The sequence below is a fragment of the Staurois parvus genome, unplaced genomic scaffold (assembly GCF_062004578.1).
Source record: "Staurois parvus isolate SC_StPar_1 unplaced genomic scaffold, SC_StPar_1.0 ptg001633l, whole genome shotgun sequence".
In the NCBI taxonomy this organism is placed as follows: Eukaryota; Metazoa; Chordata; class Amphibia; order Anura; family Ranidae; genus Staurois; species Staurois parvus.
Window position 1 is genome coordinate 250642 of NW_028319429.1, and position 18956 is coordinate 269597.

The window sequence follows — 18956 nt, forward strand, 5'->3', positions numbered from 1 at the left end:
CACACCGGAATGGACATTGCCATCCTTGCCTGTAGAGGGGGTTGTGCTTATATACACAATTGTGTACTTTGGTTCGGATCCGCACACCTTGTCACACAGCGGTTCTGCATTCACATGTAAACCCATTATTGCCCAGCGGTGGACACTCGCTCATTGCTGGGGTGGTGATCACCATCTACAATACGATGTACCCACATTGGGGGCCATTCTCTTCGTGTGCTGTGTTGGTGATTTTTGAGGACTGGTTTGCGCAGGTTATACTGTATATTTGATGTAATTTTTGGAAATGTCTGATTTTTATTAGTTGAAATTATATGTAAGATGTATCTTTTTATATCTGGGGTACAGAGGACAATCCGGGTCCTCAGGGATCCAGACTGTAGATGTTTTATATCTGATAATGAACAATTTTTGTGCCATGTCTGGGTCATGGATATTTCATGTTATCTATATGTTAAGGATGTTACGATTTGCTTGAGTATTGGGTGGAGACACAATCTAGTTGGATTAGAGGAGTTTTTTTCCTCCTGTGCGCCCTAATTTACATGTCAAGGATCCACTTGTTGCACTTTAATACTCCAAATCAGCACAATGCCGGCACATCTTCTGTGGGATTTGGGCTCCTCAACATTCCTGGAGATCTCGCCAGAAGATAGATGACATCACCCTCATCCAGGCACCACACACGGCAGTCCAGGGATTTTTGAAGTTCTATGCAGAGTTTTGGACCGGTTGGGGATTGGGGAACATGACACAAGTAGAAATGTGGTCCTAAATGCCATTTGTAGCCCAGACACATTCACGGTCAATCTACGTTCTCATCACAAGAAAGGAAAGTCAGACGTTGGAAATGCAGGATGTGAAAACTCGGTTTAATAAAGTTTCTTTATTGATTACAAGTATATAAAAGATACGACCAAAGCCTCATCTATAAGGTTAAGTGCTTCAAACAGCATAAAAAGTTTTTGTTTTTGTAATTTTCTGACTGTAAAACACGTCTGACAATCACAAGATTTCATGCCAGAAGAAAATATAGCAGAAAGCACATCTCCAGATAAAAGCCAAATAAAATCTGTCCGTGAGCTCCGTTCATTGAGGTGACACCTGACCAGGATGACAAACCCCGCCTCCTCCTTTTAATAAATTCTTAACCAAATCAGGAGGAAAAATAAAGCATCACATTTCCGGAACATTCTCCAAAAATATTCGCATCACAAAAAAAAAAAAAATCACATATTTCAACCGACATGTCAAAACAATTTAAATTATTTTAAATATTTTATTTCTTTTTTTTTTTATTTATTTAACTTACTCTTCCTACAAATGCTTTATACAAGAAACGTCCCCTTCACAGAAATGTAACAAAATGGGAATGATAGGAAAAGGGAGAAAGTGGCACAAATTTACCCCCCGAGTGTTGAACTACAGCCGCCTAAGAGGTAGATTACTAGGGGGGAGGGGGATCAATAAAAACGATCTGCGCTGAATATAAACGAGGATTACTGCTCTTCGTTGTAGTGAAAAAAAAACAAAAAGGGTCATAAACAACTTTTTTCTTTTTAATTTTTCACAAACCAAATCACTTACAGCCAACCCACAGTACAAATGACAGTGTGCAATCAAAGTGCGCTCTTCAATGCGAGACGTACAGGATTTGTGTGAAGACCAATAAAGAGGGTTTTTTTTAGTTTTTGTTTTTTAGAAAAAGCATCATGTAGGATAAAACGACAGAACGTTAGACTTTCAGACTACATCTCTGCGAGTATAAAAGGTGACATTGGGATTTGGTACAAACAACTTAGTATAATAATAATAATAATAATATGACTTAAATACTCTCCTGTCTGCTAGTGCTGGGAGTTCTTGGCATTGAGAACCGGCCGGGGCGTCAGATTTCGGGGTGAAGGAACGCGGTGGAGTCGTCAAAGTTCTGGTGTCAGATGCAGCAATATATGCAAACCCTGAATTGCCAATTTGTTTATTTTTTATAAAATCTCGGAGCAGAATGCTGAAGCTTTGCCCCATAATAAAATATTCACATCTCCTTTGTTCTGTTACATACAGGACTCCTGAAGACGAGTCTCTGCGTTCGATGTCCGCAGTCCTATTGGAATGAATGCTTATCGGTGTATCAGACGGCAATAAATAACGCGCGTTCGGCGAGGAAGCTGAGCAGGTCGTCGTTATGTCAGTTTGCAGCCCAAGTTGCATTTTCAGGATCTCACTGTGTAGCGCTTCCTTTTGCGGGATCATGCAACAGATATTCCAACGTGTTCCGTGTCCTGGAGGACGGAGATCTAATACAGACTCCTGCGGAGAGATAAAAGGAAAATCATCTGATACTGTCCATAGAATTATACATTTTTTATTGAAAACAGACATTCAGTCCAGATCCACCACACAGATCCACTACAAAGATCCACCACACAGGCCCACCTCACAGGCCCACTACAAAAGATCCACCACATAGGTCCACCACACAGATCCATTACACAGGTCTACCACACAGGTCCACCACAAAGATCCACCACACAGGTCTACCACACAGGCCCACTACAAAAGATCCACCACATAGATCCACCACACAGGCCCACCACACAGATCCATTACACAGGTCCACCACACAGATCCTCCACACAGGCCCACCACACAGATCCTCCACACAGATCCAGACTGAAGCCCAATGTACCGTACTGTGCAAATGTTCTAGGTAGGTGTGAAGAAATGCTGAGAATCCAGGCAGATACTTCTCCATCATCCATACCATCAGGGAGGCCTGTGATTGGCCCCAAATTTATTCTGTAGCAGGACAACCCCCCCAAACATCCAACCAATCTCACTAGGAACTATCTTCATCATATAGAAGAACAAGGAGTCCTGGACATGATGGTTCGGCCCCCACAGAGCCCTGATCTCCCCATCATGGAGTCTGTCTGGGATGACATGAAGAGACAGAAGGATTGGAGGCGGACAACATCCACAGAAGATCTGAGCTTAGGTCTCTGAGACAGAGAATGCCCTACCTGCTGACTTCCTTCACTGGGTGCAAGGCAAAGGGGGGTCCCCCAGTACTGATTATAGGGGGGAGGGGGTTACCCCAATACTGATCACAGGATATGGGGGGGAAGGGGGTCACCCCAATACTGATCACAGGATATAGGGGGTCACACTCATACTGATCACAGGATATGAGAGGGAAGGGGGTCACCCCAATACTGATCACAGGAAATGGGGGGGAAGGGTCACTCCAAAACTGCTCACATATGGGGGTGGGAGGGTCACACTAATACAGATCACAGAATATGGGGGGGAGAGGGGGTCACCCCAATACTGATCACAGGATATGGGGGATCACACCAATACTGATCACAGGATATGGGGGGGGTCACCCCAATACTGATCACAGGCTATGAAGGGGGGGGGGTCACACCAATATTGATCACAGGACATAGGGGATGGGGGGGGGTCACACCAATACTGATCACAGAATATGGGGGGAGGGGGTACCCATAATACTGATCACAGGATATGGGGGGAGGGGGACCCCACAACACTGATCACAGGATATGGGGGGGTCACTCTAATACTGATCACAGGAGGGGGGGGGGGGGGGGGGAGTCCTCCCAAATATTGGATGGATTTCTCTTCTTTACTTTCCATTTTATTCAGTAATAAAAATAAAACTATTAACACTTTGATTTCTGGAAGATTTCTTCATTCACGGCTCACACCTGCCTAAGACTTTTGCACAATGCATGTCTATGGGATGGATCCAGATTTTCTATTACAACCCAGAAGTGACATCATTTACCAATGAGATAAAGGTTTGTTTTATTTTGTGCTTCTTTGAAATGCGTCACTAAAATATTGAAAATATTGATGGAAGAAATTAATGAAAATTAAATTAAAAAAATGGTTTTACAAATAATGAAAAAATATATATATATAAAAAGCCCCGAACCTGGAAGGAAGACGGGGTGAAGATGGAAGCTGTGCCACGGCAAAGACTCTCGCATGCATGCGCAGGAGTGACTTCATCACGGCTCGGCCAAGACTCCCGCATGCATGACAGGAGTGACCATCACGGCTCGGCCAAGATTCCGCATGCATGACAGGAGTGACTTCATCACGGCTCGGCCAAGACTCCCGCATGCATGCGCAGGACTGACGTCATTATGGCTCGACCAAGACTCCCGCACGCATGACAGGAGTGACCATCACGGCTCGGCCAAGATTCCGCATGCATGACAGGAGTGACTTCATCACGGCTCGGCCAAGATTCCGCATGCATGACAGGAGTGACTTCATCACGGCTCGACCAAGACTCCCGCATGCATGACAGGAGTGACCATCACGGCTCGGCCAAGATTCCGCATGCATGACAGGAGTGACTTCATCACGGCTCGGCCAAGATTCCGCATGCATGACAGGAGTGACTTCATCACGGCTCGACCAAGACTCCCGCATGCATGACAGGAGTGACCATCACGGCTCGGCCAAGATTCCGCATGCATGACAGGAGTGACTTCATCACGGCTCGGCCAAGACTCCCGCATGCATGACAGGAGTGACTTCATCACGGCTCGGCCAAGACTCCCGCATGCATGACAGGAGTGACTTCATCACGGCTCGGCCAAGACTCCCGCACGCATGCGCAGGACTGACGTCATTACGGCTCGACCAAGACTCTCGCATGCATGCGCAGGAGTGACTTCATCACGGCTCGGCCAAGACTCCCGCATGCATGACAGGAGTGACCATCACGGCTCGGCCAAGATTCCGCATGCATGACAGGAGTGACTTCATCACGGCTCGGCCAAGACTCCCGCATGCATGACAGGAGTGACTTCATCACGGCTCGGCCAAGACTCCCGCATGCATGACAGGAGTGACTTCATCACGGCTCGGCCAAGACTCCCGCACGCATGCGCAGGACTGACGTCATTACGGCTCGGCCAAACAGCCACAGTCCTCAAACCTCTAAGGAAGACGGGTGAAGATGGAAGCTGTGACAGAGCTCCGCTGGAGGGCTCCGTTTTCAGGTAAGTCTTTCATAATGTATGCGATGCGGAGCGATGCCAGAACATTACGCTCCTAACTTCCAGGGAGAAGATTTGTAAACATTTTTTTGTGGTTTATTACCACTTTAATGCGGAACTACATTGTATCTGGGCAACACAAACCACAAACCTTTTTCAATTCATTTTTAATGTCTCCAGCCATTCACCCATCCTTGTCTCCATTCATTCACCCATCCTTGTCTCCATTCATTCACCCATCCTTGTCTCCATTCATTCACCCATCCTTGTCTCCATTCATCCATCCTTGTCTCCATTCACACAACAATTTCTTCATCTATCCATATCTCTATGCTTTATTTTGTTGCCAAATCACTTGAGAACCCCCCCCCCCCCCACTTCTCCAGCATTTGTAGCCATGACCATCTTGAGTAAAGGCAGATGATTCATGTGGAATTTACTTCCTGGAAGCCATTTGCCCTGAGTTCAGGCAGGAGGGTGTGCTTAGCTGAGAAAGTCCCTCCTCCAATGAAGACTCCTGAGATGTACGATATCATTGTGGCCTAGGCCAGAAACCAGGAAGTAACTGAACAAATTATATACTTTCCTCCCTATGTACTAATGATGGAGGTAGAAGGACTAGACAGAGTTCATGGTGATGGAGAGAGTGAAGAATGTTAAACAGACTTTGGAGGTCACCCCTCTGAGCTATGATTGGTCCAGAGACAACACAATGAAGGGATGAGAACATCATCTATCGGAACTCATGGTCTGGCCACAGAAGCCATGTCCCAGCCATCTTTATCCCCTAATGGTGGGTAAAAGTAGGAGGAGTTCATGGAAAGCTGTCAGGAAGGTTCTGGTCCGTCATGTGATCAGTAGGGAAGGTTCTAGTACATGCGATCGATTGGGAAGGTTCTGGTCCATCATGTGATATGTCTACAAGGTTCTAGTTCATATGATTTATTGGGAAGGTTGTACCCATCCTGTGATCTGTGGGGAAGGTTCTAGTCTGTCATCAGATCTATCAGAAAGGTTCTAGCCCATCATGTGATCTGTTGGGAAGGTTCTGGTCCATCATGTGATCTATAAGGAAGGTTCAGGTCTGTCATGTGATCTGTTGGGTAGATTCTAGTCCATCATGTGACCAGTACTTCCAGACTGTTCTAGTTCATCTTATCTGTTGGGAAGGTTCTGGTCCGTCATGTGATCAGTCAGACTCGGGAAGGTTCTAGTCTGTCATGTGATCTGTTGGGTAGATTCTAGTCCATCATGTGACCAGTACTTCCAGACTGTTCTAGTTCATCTTATCTGTTGGGAAGGTTCTGGTCCGTCATGTGATCAGTGAGGAAGGTTCTGGTCCATCATGTGATCAGTCGGACTCGGGAAGGTTCTAGTCTGTCATTTGATCTATTGGGAAGGTTCTGGTCCATCATTTGATGTATCAGAAAGGTTCTAGTCTGTCATGTTAATCCTCTGGCTTCCGTGCTTTGAGTCATTGAACCCAAACAATTACGCAGATGAAAAGTTCAACTTTATTCCGACATTCCTGATCTGAATTCTTGTTCCACTATTTCAGAAGTATGTCAAGGACAGCCCCTCCTCCCCTCACTGTCTCAATAATGACAGGTGCACTTTGATCAAGAAATGCATGCGTGTTGTATACCACGGTGGTGATGAGGGTTTATATATATATATAGATAGATATTGATCAGCCACCTAACACTGAGTAGGTCCTCCATTCCTGACCCCCCACCATGGAATCCACTAGACCTCTGAAGGTACGCTGTGGTATCGGGGCTAAGCCACCAGTAGCAGATCCTTTAAATCCTGTAAGCTGGAAGGTGGGGCCTCCATGGATCAGACTTATCCTTCCAGCACATCCCACAGACACTCGACTGGATTGAGAGCTGAGGAATTTTGAGGCCAAGTCAACACCTCAAACTCATTGTGCTCCACAAACCATTCTTGGATTCTTCAGACCAGGCCACCGTCTTCCATTGCTCCGTGGTTCAGTTCTAATGCTCACATGCCCATTGTAGGTACTTTTGGCTGTGAACACGGGTCAGCATGGGCACCCTGACCGGTCTGGGGCTACACAGCCCCCCCATACACAACAAACTGCCATCAACATTTTTTTTGCTTTTGACACATCAACTTCAGGGACAACATGTTCACTTGCCCCCTTATATATATCCACTCACTTTCAGATGCCGTTGTAACCAGATAGATAATCAATGGTATTCACTTGACCTGGCAGTGGTCAAAATGTTATAGGTAAGTATATACAGAGGGGGAGGGGTGTACAGTATATACATATGTATTGGGGGAGGGCGCGTGTATATACATTGTATACAGTCAGTGGTCACAATGTTATGGCTGATCCGTGTATATAGAGGGGGGGGGGGTTGTACTATATACAGTGAAGGAAATGTGTATTTACCCCCCCCCCCGATGCTGAATGTTTGCCCCTCACACAGAAATGATCGGTCTAACAATGGAATGTTCGCCCCTCACACAGAAACGATCGGTCTAACAATGGAATGTTCGCCCCTCACACAGAAACGATCGGTCTAACAATGGAATGTTCGCCCCTCACACAGAAACGATCGGTCTAACAATGGAATGTTCGCCCCTCACACAGAAATGATCGGTCTAACAATGGAATGTTCGCCCCTCACACAGAAACGATCGGTCTAACAATGGAATGTTCGCCCCTCACACAGAAATGATCGGTCTAACAATGGAATGTTCGCGCCTCACACAGAAATGATCGGTCTAACAATGGAATGTTCGGTGTAACACTGAGAGACAGAATACAACAACAAATTTAGCAGAAATGCGTCTAACAAATGATGACGGATCTGCATGTTCATGAGGGAAAGAAGGATCTGATCCCCTATCATTCAGCAGGATTTCTGGCTCCCAGGTGTCTCTCATACAGGTAACAAGCTGAGATTAGAAGCAGTCTCTTAAAGGGAGTGCTGCTAATCTCATTGTGTTCCCTGTATAAAGACACCTGTCCACAGGAGCCATCAAACCATCAGATTCCAAACTCTCCACCATGGCAAAGACCAAAGAGCTGTCCAAGGATGTCAGGGACAAGATGGTAGACCTACACAAGGCTGGACTGGGCTACCAAACTATGGCCAAGCAGCTTGGTGAGAAGGTGACAACAGTTGGTGCAATCATTCACAAATGGAAGAAACACAAAACAAGTGTCAGTCTCCCTAGGTCTGGTGCACCATGCAAGATGTCACCTCGTGGAGTGTCAATGACCATGAGAACAGTGAGGAATCATCCCAGAACTACACGTGAGGACCTTGTCAATGATCTCCAGGCAGCTGGGACCACAGTCACCAAGAAAACAATTGGTAACACACTACGCCGACAAGGACTGAAATCCTGCAGTGCCCGCACGGTCCCTCTGCTCAAGAAAGCCCATGTCCAGGCCCGTCTGAAGTCTGCCACTGAACATCTGAATGATGCAGAGGAGGACTGGTGGGAAGTGTTGTGGTCAGAGGAGACCAAAATCCAGCTCTTTGGTATCAACTCAACTCGCCGTGTTTGGAGGAGGAGGAATGCTGCCTATGACCCCAAGAACACCATCCCAACTGTGAAACATGGTGGGGGAAACATTCTGCTTTGGGGGGGTTTTCTGCTAAGGGGACAGGACAACTGCACCGCATCAAAGGGACGATGGACAGGGCAATGTACCCTCAAATCTTGGGTGACAACCTTCTTCCCTCAGCCAGGGCATTGAAAATGGGTGGTGGATGGGTGTTCCAGCATGACAATGACCCAAAACACACGGCCAAGGCAACAAAGGAGCGGCTCAAGAAGAAGCACATTGAGGTCCTGGAGTGGCCTAGCCAGTCTCCACACCTTCATCCGATGGACAATCTGTGGAGGAGCTGAAAGTTCGAGTTATCAAACGTCAGCCACCAAACCCTAATGACTTGGAGAGGATCTGCCAAGAGGAGTGGGCCAAAATCCCTCCTGAGATGTGTGCGAACCTGGGGGCTAACTCCAGGAAACGTCTGACCTCTGTGATGGCCAACAAGGGATTGGCCACCAAGTACTAAGTCATGTTTTGTGAAGGGGATCCAATCCTTCTTTCCCTCATGAACATGCAGATCAGTCATCATTTGTTAGACGCATTTCTGCTGAATTTGTTGTTGTATTCTGTCTCTCAGTGTTACACCGAACATTCCATTGTTAGACCGATCATTTCTGTGTGAGGGGCGAACATTCCATTGTTAGACCGATCATTTCTGTGTGAGGGGCAAACATTCCATTGTTAGACCGATCATTTCTGTGTGAGGGGCGAACATTCCATTGTTAGACCGATCGTTTCTGTGTGAGGGGCGAACATTCCATTGTTAGACCAATCGTTTGTGTGAGGGGCGAACATTCCATTGTTAGACCGATCATTTCTGTGTGAGGGGCGAACATTCCATTGTTAGACCGATCGTTTCTGTGTGAGGGGAGAACATTCCATTGTTAGACCGATCATTTCTGTGTGAGGGGCGAACATTCCATTGTTAGACCGATCATTTCTGTGTGAGGGGCGAACATTCCATTGTTAGACCGATCGTTTGTGTGAGGGGCGAACATTCCATTGTTAGACCGATCATTTCTGTGTGAGGGGCGAACATTCCATTGTTAGACCGATCATTTCTGTGTGAGGGGCGAACATTCCATTGTTAGACCGATCGTTTCTGTGTGAGGGGCGAACATTCACCGTCAGCAGGGTTGCAAATACGCATTTCCTTCACTATACATATATATATACATACATACAGTTGTGTTGAAAATACTAGCCGTCAGACATCACTAACCGGATCAATCACTGTTTTTGGTGGAAATGATATTTCTACATGGCAGATAATTTCCTGGCCGGTGTAGTTGAGTCATAGAAATCCAACAGACCCGACAGTCATGACATGCATGCTGCTGATTCTGTGTCATTGAATCCCTCATTGAGGGGCGTGTTCACAATAATAGCCGTGTGGAGTTCTATTAGTGAGGTCATTCATTCTTTGATAAACAGGTGGTAATTATTGCCCTTACTTAAGGAAGGAAGGCAGCAAATGTTGGACATGCTGGTTACAGTGCATTTCTCTCTGAAATTCTGAGGAAAATGGGTGGTTCCAGACATTGTTCAGAAGAACAGCGTACCTTGATTAAAAAGTTGATTGGAGAGGGGAAAACATATAAAGAAGTGCAGAAAATGATAGACTACTCAGCTAAAATGATTGCAAATGCTTTAAAATGGCAACCAAAACCTGAAAGACGCGGAAAAAAGCGAAAAACTACCATTGGAATGGATAGAAGAATAGCCAGAATGGGGCGGACTCAGCCAACAATCAGCTTCAGGAAGATGAAAGAAGGTGTGACGTTCCCTGTGAGGACTCAGCCAACAATCAGCTCCAGGAAGATGAAAGAAGGTGTGACGTTCCCTGTGAGGACTCAGCCAACAATCAGCTCCAGGAAGATGAAAGAAGGTGTGACGTTCCCTGTGAGGACTGTTACAATTAGAAGACGCCGATGTGAAGCCAAGCTATCTGCAAGAAGTCCCCGCAAAGTCCCACTGTTGGGAAAAAGACGTGTGCTGAAGAGGTTACAATCTGCCAAAGAGCACATTGACCGGCCTAAAGAGAAATGGCGCAACATTTTGTGGACTGATGAAAGTAAGATTGTTCTTTTTGGGTCTATTGGGCGGAGACAGTTTGTCAGACGACCCCCAAACACTGAATTCAAGCCACAGTACACTGTGAAGACCGTGAAGCATGGTGGTGCAAGCATCATGATATGGGGATGTTTCTCATACTACGGTGTTGGGCCTATTTATCGCATACCAGGGATCATGGATCAGTTTGAATCCATCAGAATACTTGAAGAGGTCATGCTGCCTTATGCTGAAGAGGAAATGCCCTTGAAATGGGGGTTCCAACAAGACAACGACCCCAAACACACCAGTAAACGTGCAACATCTTGGTTCCAGACCAACAAGATGGACGTTATGGAGTGGCCAGCCCAATCCCCGGATCTTCATCCAATAGAAAACTTGTGGGGTGACATCAAAAATGCCGTTTCTGAGGCCAAACCAAGAAATCGAGAAGAAGTGTGGAATGTGGTCCAATCATCCTGGGCTGGAATACCTGATCACAGGGGCCAGAAGTTGGGGGACTCCATGCAACACAGATGTACAGCAGTTCTCAGAAACAGTGCGACTACAACCAAATATTCATGAAGTCATTCAAAGGAAAGCAAAATCTTCAAACATTTCTCAGTTTATATAGTGAATGTTGGAGTTTGGAAAGAAGAATACAAACACGGCCATTTTTTTGAACCGTCTAATATTCACTTTTCTTCCATTTTTTTAGAGGAACAACACAAATTTGATGTATTTTTCTTCATGTTGTGATTTGGAATAGAATGTGTCGTGTTCCCAATGCATTTGTGTGGATGGAAATAAAAGGATTAGAAGGATTTGCAGCTTTACTCACTTTTATCATCACACGGATATTATTTTCAACACAACTGTATATATACATACACACTATATTGCCCCAAGTATTGGCCCCGCCCTTTCCACACACATGGACTTTAATGGCCCCCCAGTCTTAGTCCGTAGGGTTCAATATTGAGTTGGCCCCGCCCTTTCCACACACATGACCTTTAATGGCCCCCCAGTCTTAGTCCGTAGGGTTCAATATTGAGTTGGCCCCGCCCTTTGCGGCTATAACAGCTTCAACTCTTCTGGGAAGGCCGTCCACAAGGTTTAGGAGGGTGTCTATGGGAAGGTTGGACCATTCTTCCAGAAGCACATTTGGGGTTGAGGTCAGGACTCTGTGCAGGACAGTCAAGTTCCTCCACCCCAAACTGGCTCCTCCATGTCTTTATGGACCTTGCTTTGTGCACTGGTGGGCAGTCATGTTGGAACAGGAAGGGGCCATCCCCAAACTCCTCCCACAAAGTTGGGGGCATGAAATTGTCCAAAATGTCGCCTTAAGAGTTCCCTTCACTGGAACTAGGGGGCCAAGCCCAAGGGGGAGGGTGGTGGTGGTATATATACATTGTATACAGTCAGTGTTCACAATGTTATGGCTGGTCGGTGTACATGGGGAGGAGGGGGGGGGGGGGGTACAGTGGACATAAAAAGTCTACACACCCCTGTTAAAATGTCAGGTTTCTGTGATGTAAAAACATGGGACAAAAATAAATCATTTCAGAACGTTTTCCACCTTTAATGTGACCTATAAACTACAATCCAATTGAAAAACAAACTGAAATATTTTAGGGGGAATAAACATAAAAATCTAAAATGTGATTGCATAAGTGTTCACACCATCATATAACTGGGGATGTCGCTGTGTTCAGAATGAAGCAATCACATCCACAATCATGGTAAATAGGAGTCAGTACACACCCACCATCATGCGATGTGCCTCTGATGACCCCCAAATGAAGTCCAGCTGTTCTAGTCGGTCTTTCCTGACATTTCCTTAGTCGCATCCTACAGCAAAAGCCATGGTCTGCAGAGAGCTTCCGAAGCATCAGAGGGATCTCGTTGTTACAAGGTATCAGTCAGGAGACGGGGACAAAAGAATTTCCCAGACATTAGATATCCCATGGAACACAGGGAGGACCGTCATCATCAAGTGGAGGAAATATGGTGCAACAGTGACATCACCAACAGTGACATCACCAAGAACTGGACATCCCTCCAAAATGGAGGAAAAGATGAGAAGAATACTGGTCTGGGAGGCCACCAAGAGGCCTACAGCAACATGAGAGGAGCTGCAGGAATATGGGGCAAGTCCTGGCTGTGTGGTCCATGTGACAATCTCCCGTGTTCTTCATATGTTGGGCGAAGGGGTAGAGTGGCAAGACAGAAGACTTTCCTTATGAAGAAAACCATCCAAGCCCGGCTACATTCTGCAAAAACCCATCTGAAGTCTCCCAGAAGCATGAGGGAAATGTCTTCTGGTCTGATGACACCAAGGGTGGACTTTTTGGCCAGAATTTCAAAAGATATGTTTGGTGCAAAAACAACACTGCCCATAACCAGAACACCATACCTACCGTGAAGCATGGTGGGGGCAGCATCATGCTTTGGGGCTGTTTTCCTTCAGCTGGAACTGGGACCTTAGTCCAGGTGGAGGGAATTATGAACAGGTCCAAATACCGGTCAATATCGGCACAAAACCTTCCGGCTTCTGCTAGAAAGCTGACAAAGAAGAGGAACTTCATCTTCCAGCATGACAACCACCAGAAGCATCCACCCAAATCCACCAACGAATGGCTTCACCAGGAGAAGATGGAAAGTTCTGGAATAGCCCAGCCAGAGCCCAGACCTGAATCCAATGGATAAATCTGTGGGGGGATCTGAAGATCTGACAGATTTAGAGGGTTTTTGCAAGGAAGAGTGGGCAAATATTGTCGAATCAGGATGTGCCGTGCTGAGAGACTCCTCCCCAAAAAGACAGAGTGCCGGAGTCACATCAAAAGGTGCTTCACCAAAGGATTAGTGTAAGGGTGTGAACACTTATGCAACCAGATTATTTTAGGTTTTTATGTTTACTTCCCTCCACCTAAAAGATTTCAGTTTGTTGTTCAGCCGAGTTGTACAGTTTATGGGTCACATTAAAGGTGGAAAAAGTTCTGAAATGATTTAGCTTTGTCTCATTTTCTTACATCACAGAAACCTGACATTTTATCCGGGGTGTGAAGACTTTTTATATCCACTGTATATATACACACTGTATGCAGTCAGTGGTCACAATGTTATGGCTGGTTGGTGTATATAGAGGGGGGGTGGGGGTGGTATATAGATTGTATACAGTCAGTGGTCACAATGTTATGGTCGGTGTATATAGAGGGGGGGGTGGTATATAGATTGTATACAGTCAGTGGTCACAATGTTATGGTTGGTGTATATAGAGGGGGGGGGGTGGTATATAGATTGTATACAGTCAGTGGTCACAATGTTATGGTCGGTGTATATAGAGGGGGGGGTGGTATATAGATTGTATACAGTCAGTGGTCACAATATTATGGTCGGTGTATATAGAGGGGGGGTGGGGGTGGTATATAGATTGTATACAGTCAGTGGTCACAATGTTATGGTCGGTGTATATAGAGGGGGGGGGGGTGGTATATAGATTGTATACAGTCAGTGGTCACAATGTTATGGTCGGTGTATATAGAGGGTGGGGGTGGGGGTGGTATATAGATTGTATACAGTCAGTGGTCACAATGTTATGGTTGGTGTATATAGAGGGGGGGGGTGGTATATAGATTGTATACAGTCAGTGGTCACAATGTTATGGTCGGTGTATATAGGGGGGGGGTGGTATATAGATTGTATACAGTCAGTGGTCACAATGTTATGGTCGGTGTATATAGAGGGGGGGGGGTGGTATATAGATTGTATACAGTCAGTGGTCACAATGTTATGGCTGGTTGGTGTATATAGAGGGGGGGGTGGGGGTGGTATATAGATTGTATACAGTCAGTGGTCACAATGTTATGGTCGGTGTATATAGAGGGGGGGGGGTGGTATATAGATTGTATACAGTCAGTGGTCACAATGTTATGGTCGGTGTATATAGGGGGGGGGTGGTATATAGATTGTATACAGTCAGTGGTCACAATGTTATGGTCGGTGTATATAGAGGGGGGGGTGGGGGTGGTATATAGATTGTATACAGTCAGTGGTCACAATGTTATGGTCGGTGTATATAGAGGGGGGGTGGGGGTGGTATATAGATTGTATACAGTCAGTGGTCACAATGTTATGGTCGGTGTATATAGAGGGGGTGGGGGTGGTATATAGATTGTATACAGTCAGTGGTCACAATGTTATGGCTGGTTGGTGTATATAGAGGGGGGGGGGGTGGTATATAGATTGTATACAGTCAGTGGTCACAATGTTATGGTCGGTGTATACAGAGGGGGGGGGGGTGGTATATAGATTGTATACAGTCAGTGGTCACAATGTTATGGTCGGTGTATATAGAGGGGGGGGGTGGTATATAGATTGTATACAGTCAGTGGTCACAATGTTATGGTCGGTGTATATAGGGGGGGGGGTGGTATATAGATTGTATACAGTCAGTGGTCACAATGTTATGGTCGGTGTATATAGGGGGGGGGTGGTATATAGATTGTATACAGTCAGTGGTCACAATGTTATGGTCGGTGTATATAGAGGGGGGGGTGGGGGTGGTATATAGATTGTATACAGTCAGTGGTCACAATGTTATGGTCGGTGTATATAGAGGGGGGGTGGGGGTGGTATATAGATTGTATACAGTCAGTGGTCACAATGTTATGGTCGGTGTATATAGAGGGGGGGGGGGTGGTATATAGATTGTATACAGTCAGTGGTCACAATGTTATGGTCGGTGTATACAGAGGGGGGGGGGGTGGTATATAGATTGTATACAGTCAGTGGTCACAATGTTATGGTCGGTGTATATAGAGGGGGGGGGTGGTATATAGATTGTATACAGTCAGTGGTCACAATGTTATGGTCGGTGTATAGAGGGGGGGGGGGTGGTATATAGATTGTATACAGTCAGTGGTCACAATGTTATGGTCGGTGTATATAGAGGGGGGGGTGGGGGTGGTATATAGATTGTATACAGTCAGTGGTCACAATGTTATGGTCGGTGTATATATAGGGGGGGGGGTGGTATATAGATTGTATACAGTCAGTGGTCACAATGTTATGGTCGGTGTATACAGAGGGGGGGGGGGGTGGTATATAGATTGTATACAGTCAGTGGTCACAATGTTATGGTCGGTGTATATAGAGGGGGGGGGGGTGGTATATAGATTGTATACAGTCAGTGGTCACAATGTTATGGTCGGTGTATATAGAGGGGGGGGGTGGTATATAGATTGTATACAGTCAGTGGTCACAATGTTATGGTCGGTGTATATAGAGGGGGGGGGGTGGTATATAGATTGTATACAGTCAGTGGTCACAATGTTATGGTCGGTGTATATAGAGGGGGGGGTGGGGGTGGTATATAGATTGTATACAGTCAGTGGTCACAATGTTATGGTCGGTGTATATAGAGGGGGGGGTGGTATATAGATTGTATACAGTCAGTGGTCACAATGTTATGGTCGGTGTAGATTATTAATATTTCAGGTATTTATATATCGCCATCAATGTACTTCGTGTTTTACATATATTCTACATTCCCATCAGGTCCCGCCCCCGAGGAGCGTACAATCTAAGGTCCCTAACTCACATTCATACATACACATATTAGGGCCAATTTAGACAGGATCCAATTCACCTCCCAGCATGTCTTTGGAGTGTGGGAGGGAACCGGAGTACCCGGAGGAAACCCACGCAGGCACAGGGAGAACATGCAAATTCCAGGCAGGTGGTGCTGTGGTTGGGATTCGAACCAACAACCCGAGTACTGCCAGGTGGAAGTGCTAACCATTTAGCCACTGTGCTGTCCATGTATATAGAGGGGGGGGGTATATACACTGTATACAGTCAGTGGTCATAATGTTATGGCTGGTCGGTGTATATAGAGGGGTGGGGGTGGGGGGGTATATACACTGTATACAGTCAGTGGTCATAATGTTATGGCTGGTCGGTGTATATAGAGGGGTGGGGGTGGGGGGGTATATACACTGTATACAGTCAGTGGTCATAATGTTATGGCTGGTCGGTGTATATAGGAGGGGTGGGGGGGTATATACACTGTATACAGTCAGTGGTCATAATGTTATGGCTGGTCGGTGTATATAGGAGGGGGGGGGGGTATATACACTGTATACAGTCAGTGGTCATAATGTTATGGCTGGTCGGTGTATATAGAGGGGGGGGTGGGGGGGTATATACACTGTATACAGTCAGTGGTCACAATGTTATGGTCGGTGTATATAGAGGGGGGGGTGGGGGGGTATATACACTGTATACAGTCAGTGGTCATAATGTTATGGCTGGTCGGTGTATATAGGAGGGGGGGGGTATATACACTGTATACAGTCAGTGGTCATAATGTTATGGCTGGTCGGTGTATATAGGAGGGGGGGGGGTATATACACTGTATACAGTCAGTGGTCATAATGTTATGGCTGGTCGGTGTATATAGGGGGGGGGGGGGGGTGGGGGGGTATATACACTGTATACAGTCCGTGGTCATAATGTTATGGCTGGTCGGTGTATATAGGAGGGGGGAGGGTATATACACTGTATACAGTCCGTGGTCATAATGTTATGGCTGGTCGGTGTATATAGGAGGGGGGGGGGTGGGGGGGTATATACACTGTATACAGTCCGTGGTCATAATGTTATGGCTGGTCGGTGTATATAGGAGGGGGGGGGGTATATACACTGTATACAGTCAGTGGTCATAATGTTATGGCTGGTCGGTGTATATGGGGGGGGGGGGGGGTATATACACTGTATACAGTCTGTGGTCATAATGTTATGGCTGGTCGGTGTATATGGGGGGGGGGGGGTATATACACTGTATACAGTCCGTGGTCATAATGTTATGGCTGGTCGGTGTATATGGGGGGGTGGGGGGGTATATACACTGTATACAGTCCGTGGTCATAATGTTATGGCTGGTCGGTGTATATAGGAGGGGTGGGGGGTATATACACTGTATACAGTCCGTGGTCATAATGTTATGGCTGGTCGGTGTATATGGGGGGGGGGGGGGGTGGGGGGGTATATACACTGTATACAGTCTGTGGTCATAATGTTATGGCTGGTCGGTGTATATGGGGGGGGGGGGGTATATACACTGTATACAGTCCGTGGTCATAATGTTATGGCTGGTCGGTGTATATGGGGGGGGTGGGGGGGTATATACACTGTATACAGTCCGTGGTCATAATGTTATGGCTGGTCGGTGTATATAGGAGGGGGGGGGGTGGGGGGGTATATACACTGTATACAGTCTGTGGTCATAATGTTATGGCTGGTCGGTGTATATAGGAGGGGGGGGGTGGGGGGGTATATACACTGTATACAGTCCGTGGTCATAATGTTATGGCTGGTCGGTGTATATAGGAGGGGGGGGGTGGGGGGGTATATACACTGTATACAGTCCGTGGTCATAATGTTATGGCTGGTCGGTGTATATAGGAGGGGGGGGGTGGGGGGGTATATACACTGTATACAGTCCGTGGTCATAATGTTATGGCTGCTCGGGGGGCACCATGCAGGGTTAGTCCGGACCCTCCATTGCTGACATGTGACTCTGTTGGAGAATCTTTCATCTCCGGTTGATATAAATGGATTCCATTGGAGGTTTGGAGTCAGAACAGTCTGAGTGTAAACCAGAACCGCCAAGAAAACTTTTGTTGGGTCTCAGAAGAGCCCCCAGTCTGGATATTGATCTGTGAAATCAGAACCTTCAGTCCTCCTCTATTAGGATGGAGACCCTCACAGCACCAACCTCTGGACAATAATGAAGTCTATGGGGGGGGGGGGGGGATTTACTAAAGGCAAACATAGCGGGCGCTCTGCAAGGGCACTTCCTCCAGAACTTTGGACATTCTTTGCAGAGTGAAGCTTCCCCTCATGTACTATCACATCTCGTGTAGAGTGCTCCGTCTATGTGCCTGTAGTATACCCCCCCCCCTCCCCTCCCATTGGTTGTCTCCTCTCTCAGCATATTGTCACTATTAGAACAACAAAAAAACAAACTGCTGAGATGTAAAGCGTGCAAAGAGCTCGACGTACCCGCAGCAGTCTCGGAGATCCACAGCCGTGCCAAGGCATGCCTGCCTCCCCCTCTACAACAAACATTTCTATTGGCTGGTTAGACAGCCCATAATAATGACCGGTCAATAAGTATGAGGAGGGAGGGAAGGCGGCAAACTATTGGTAGTGCCAATACTTGGGGGCCACTGTAGGTGTGTCGGCCCCGACACCCAACGGCA

The 18956-nt window shown here is 46.5% G+C and overlaps 1 protein-coding gene across 4 annotated transcripts in view; it reads right to left on the minus strand.

Moving 5' to 3' along the window:
• Positions 1-851: 851 nt before the first annotated feature.
• PRDM2 (PR/SET domain 2) overlaps positions 852-18956 on the minus strand; it is a 110815-nt gene continuing 92710 nt past the window's right edge. For all 4 annotated transcript variants that reach the window (XM_089663143.1, XM_089663144.1, XM_089663146.1 and 1 more), the window contains one exon: positions 852-2310. In XM_089663143.1, coding sequence (XP_089519269.1) covers positions 2298-2310 — 13 coding nt within the window. In that variant the 3' untranslated portion in view covers positions 852-2297. The remainder of the gene's footprint in view (positions 2311-18956) is intronic.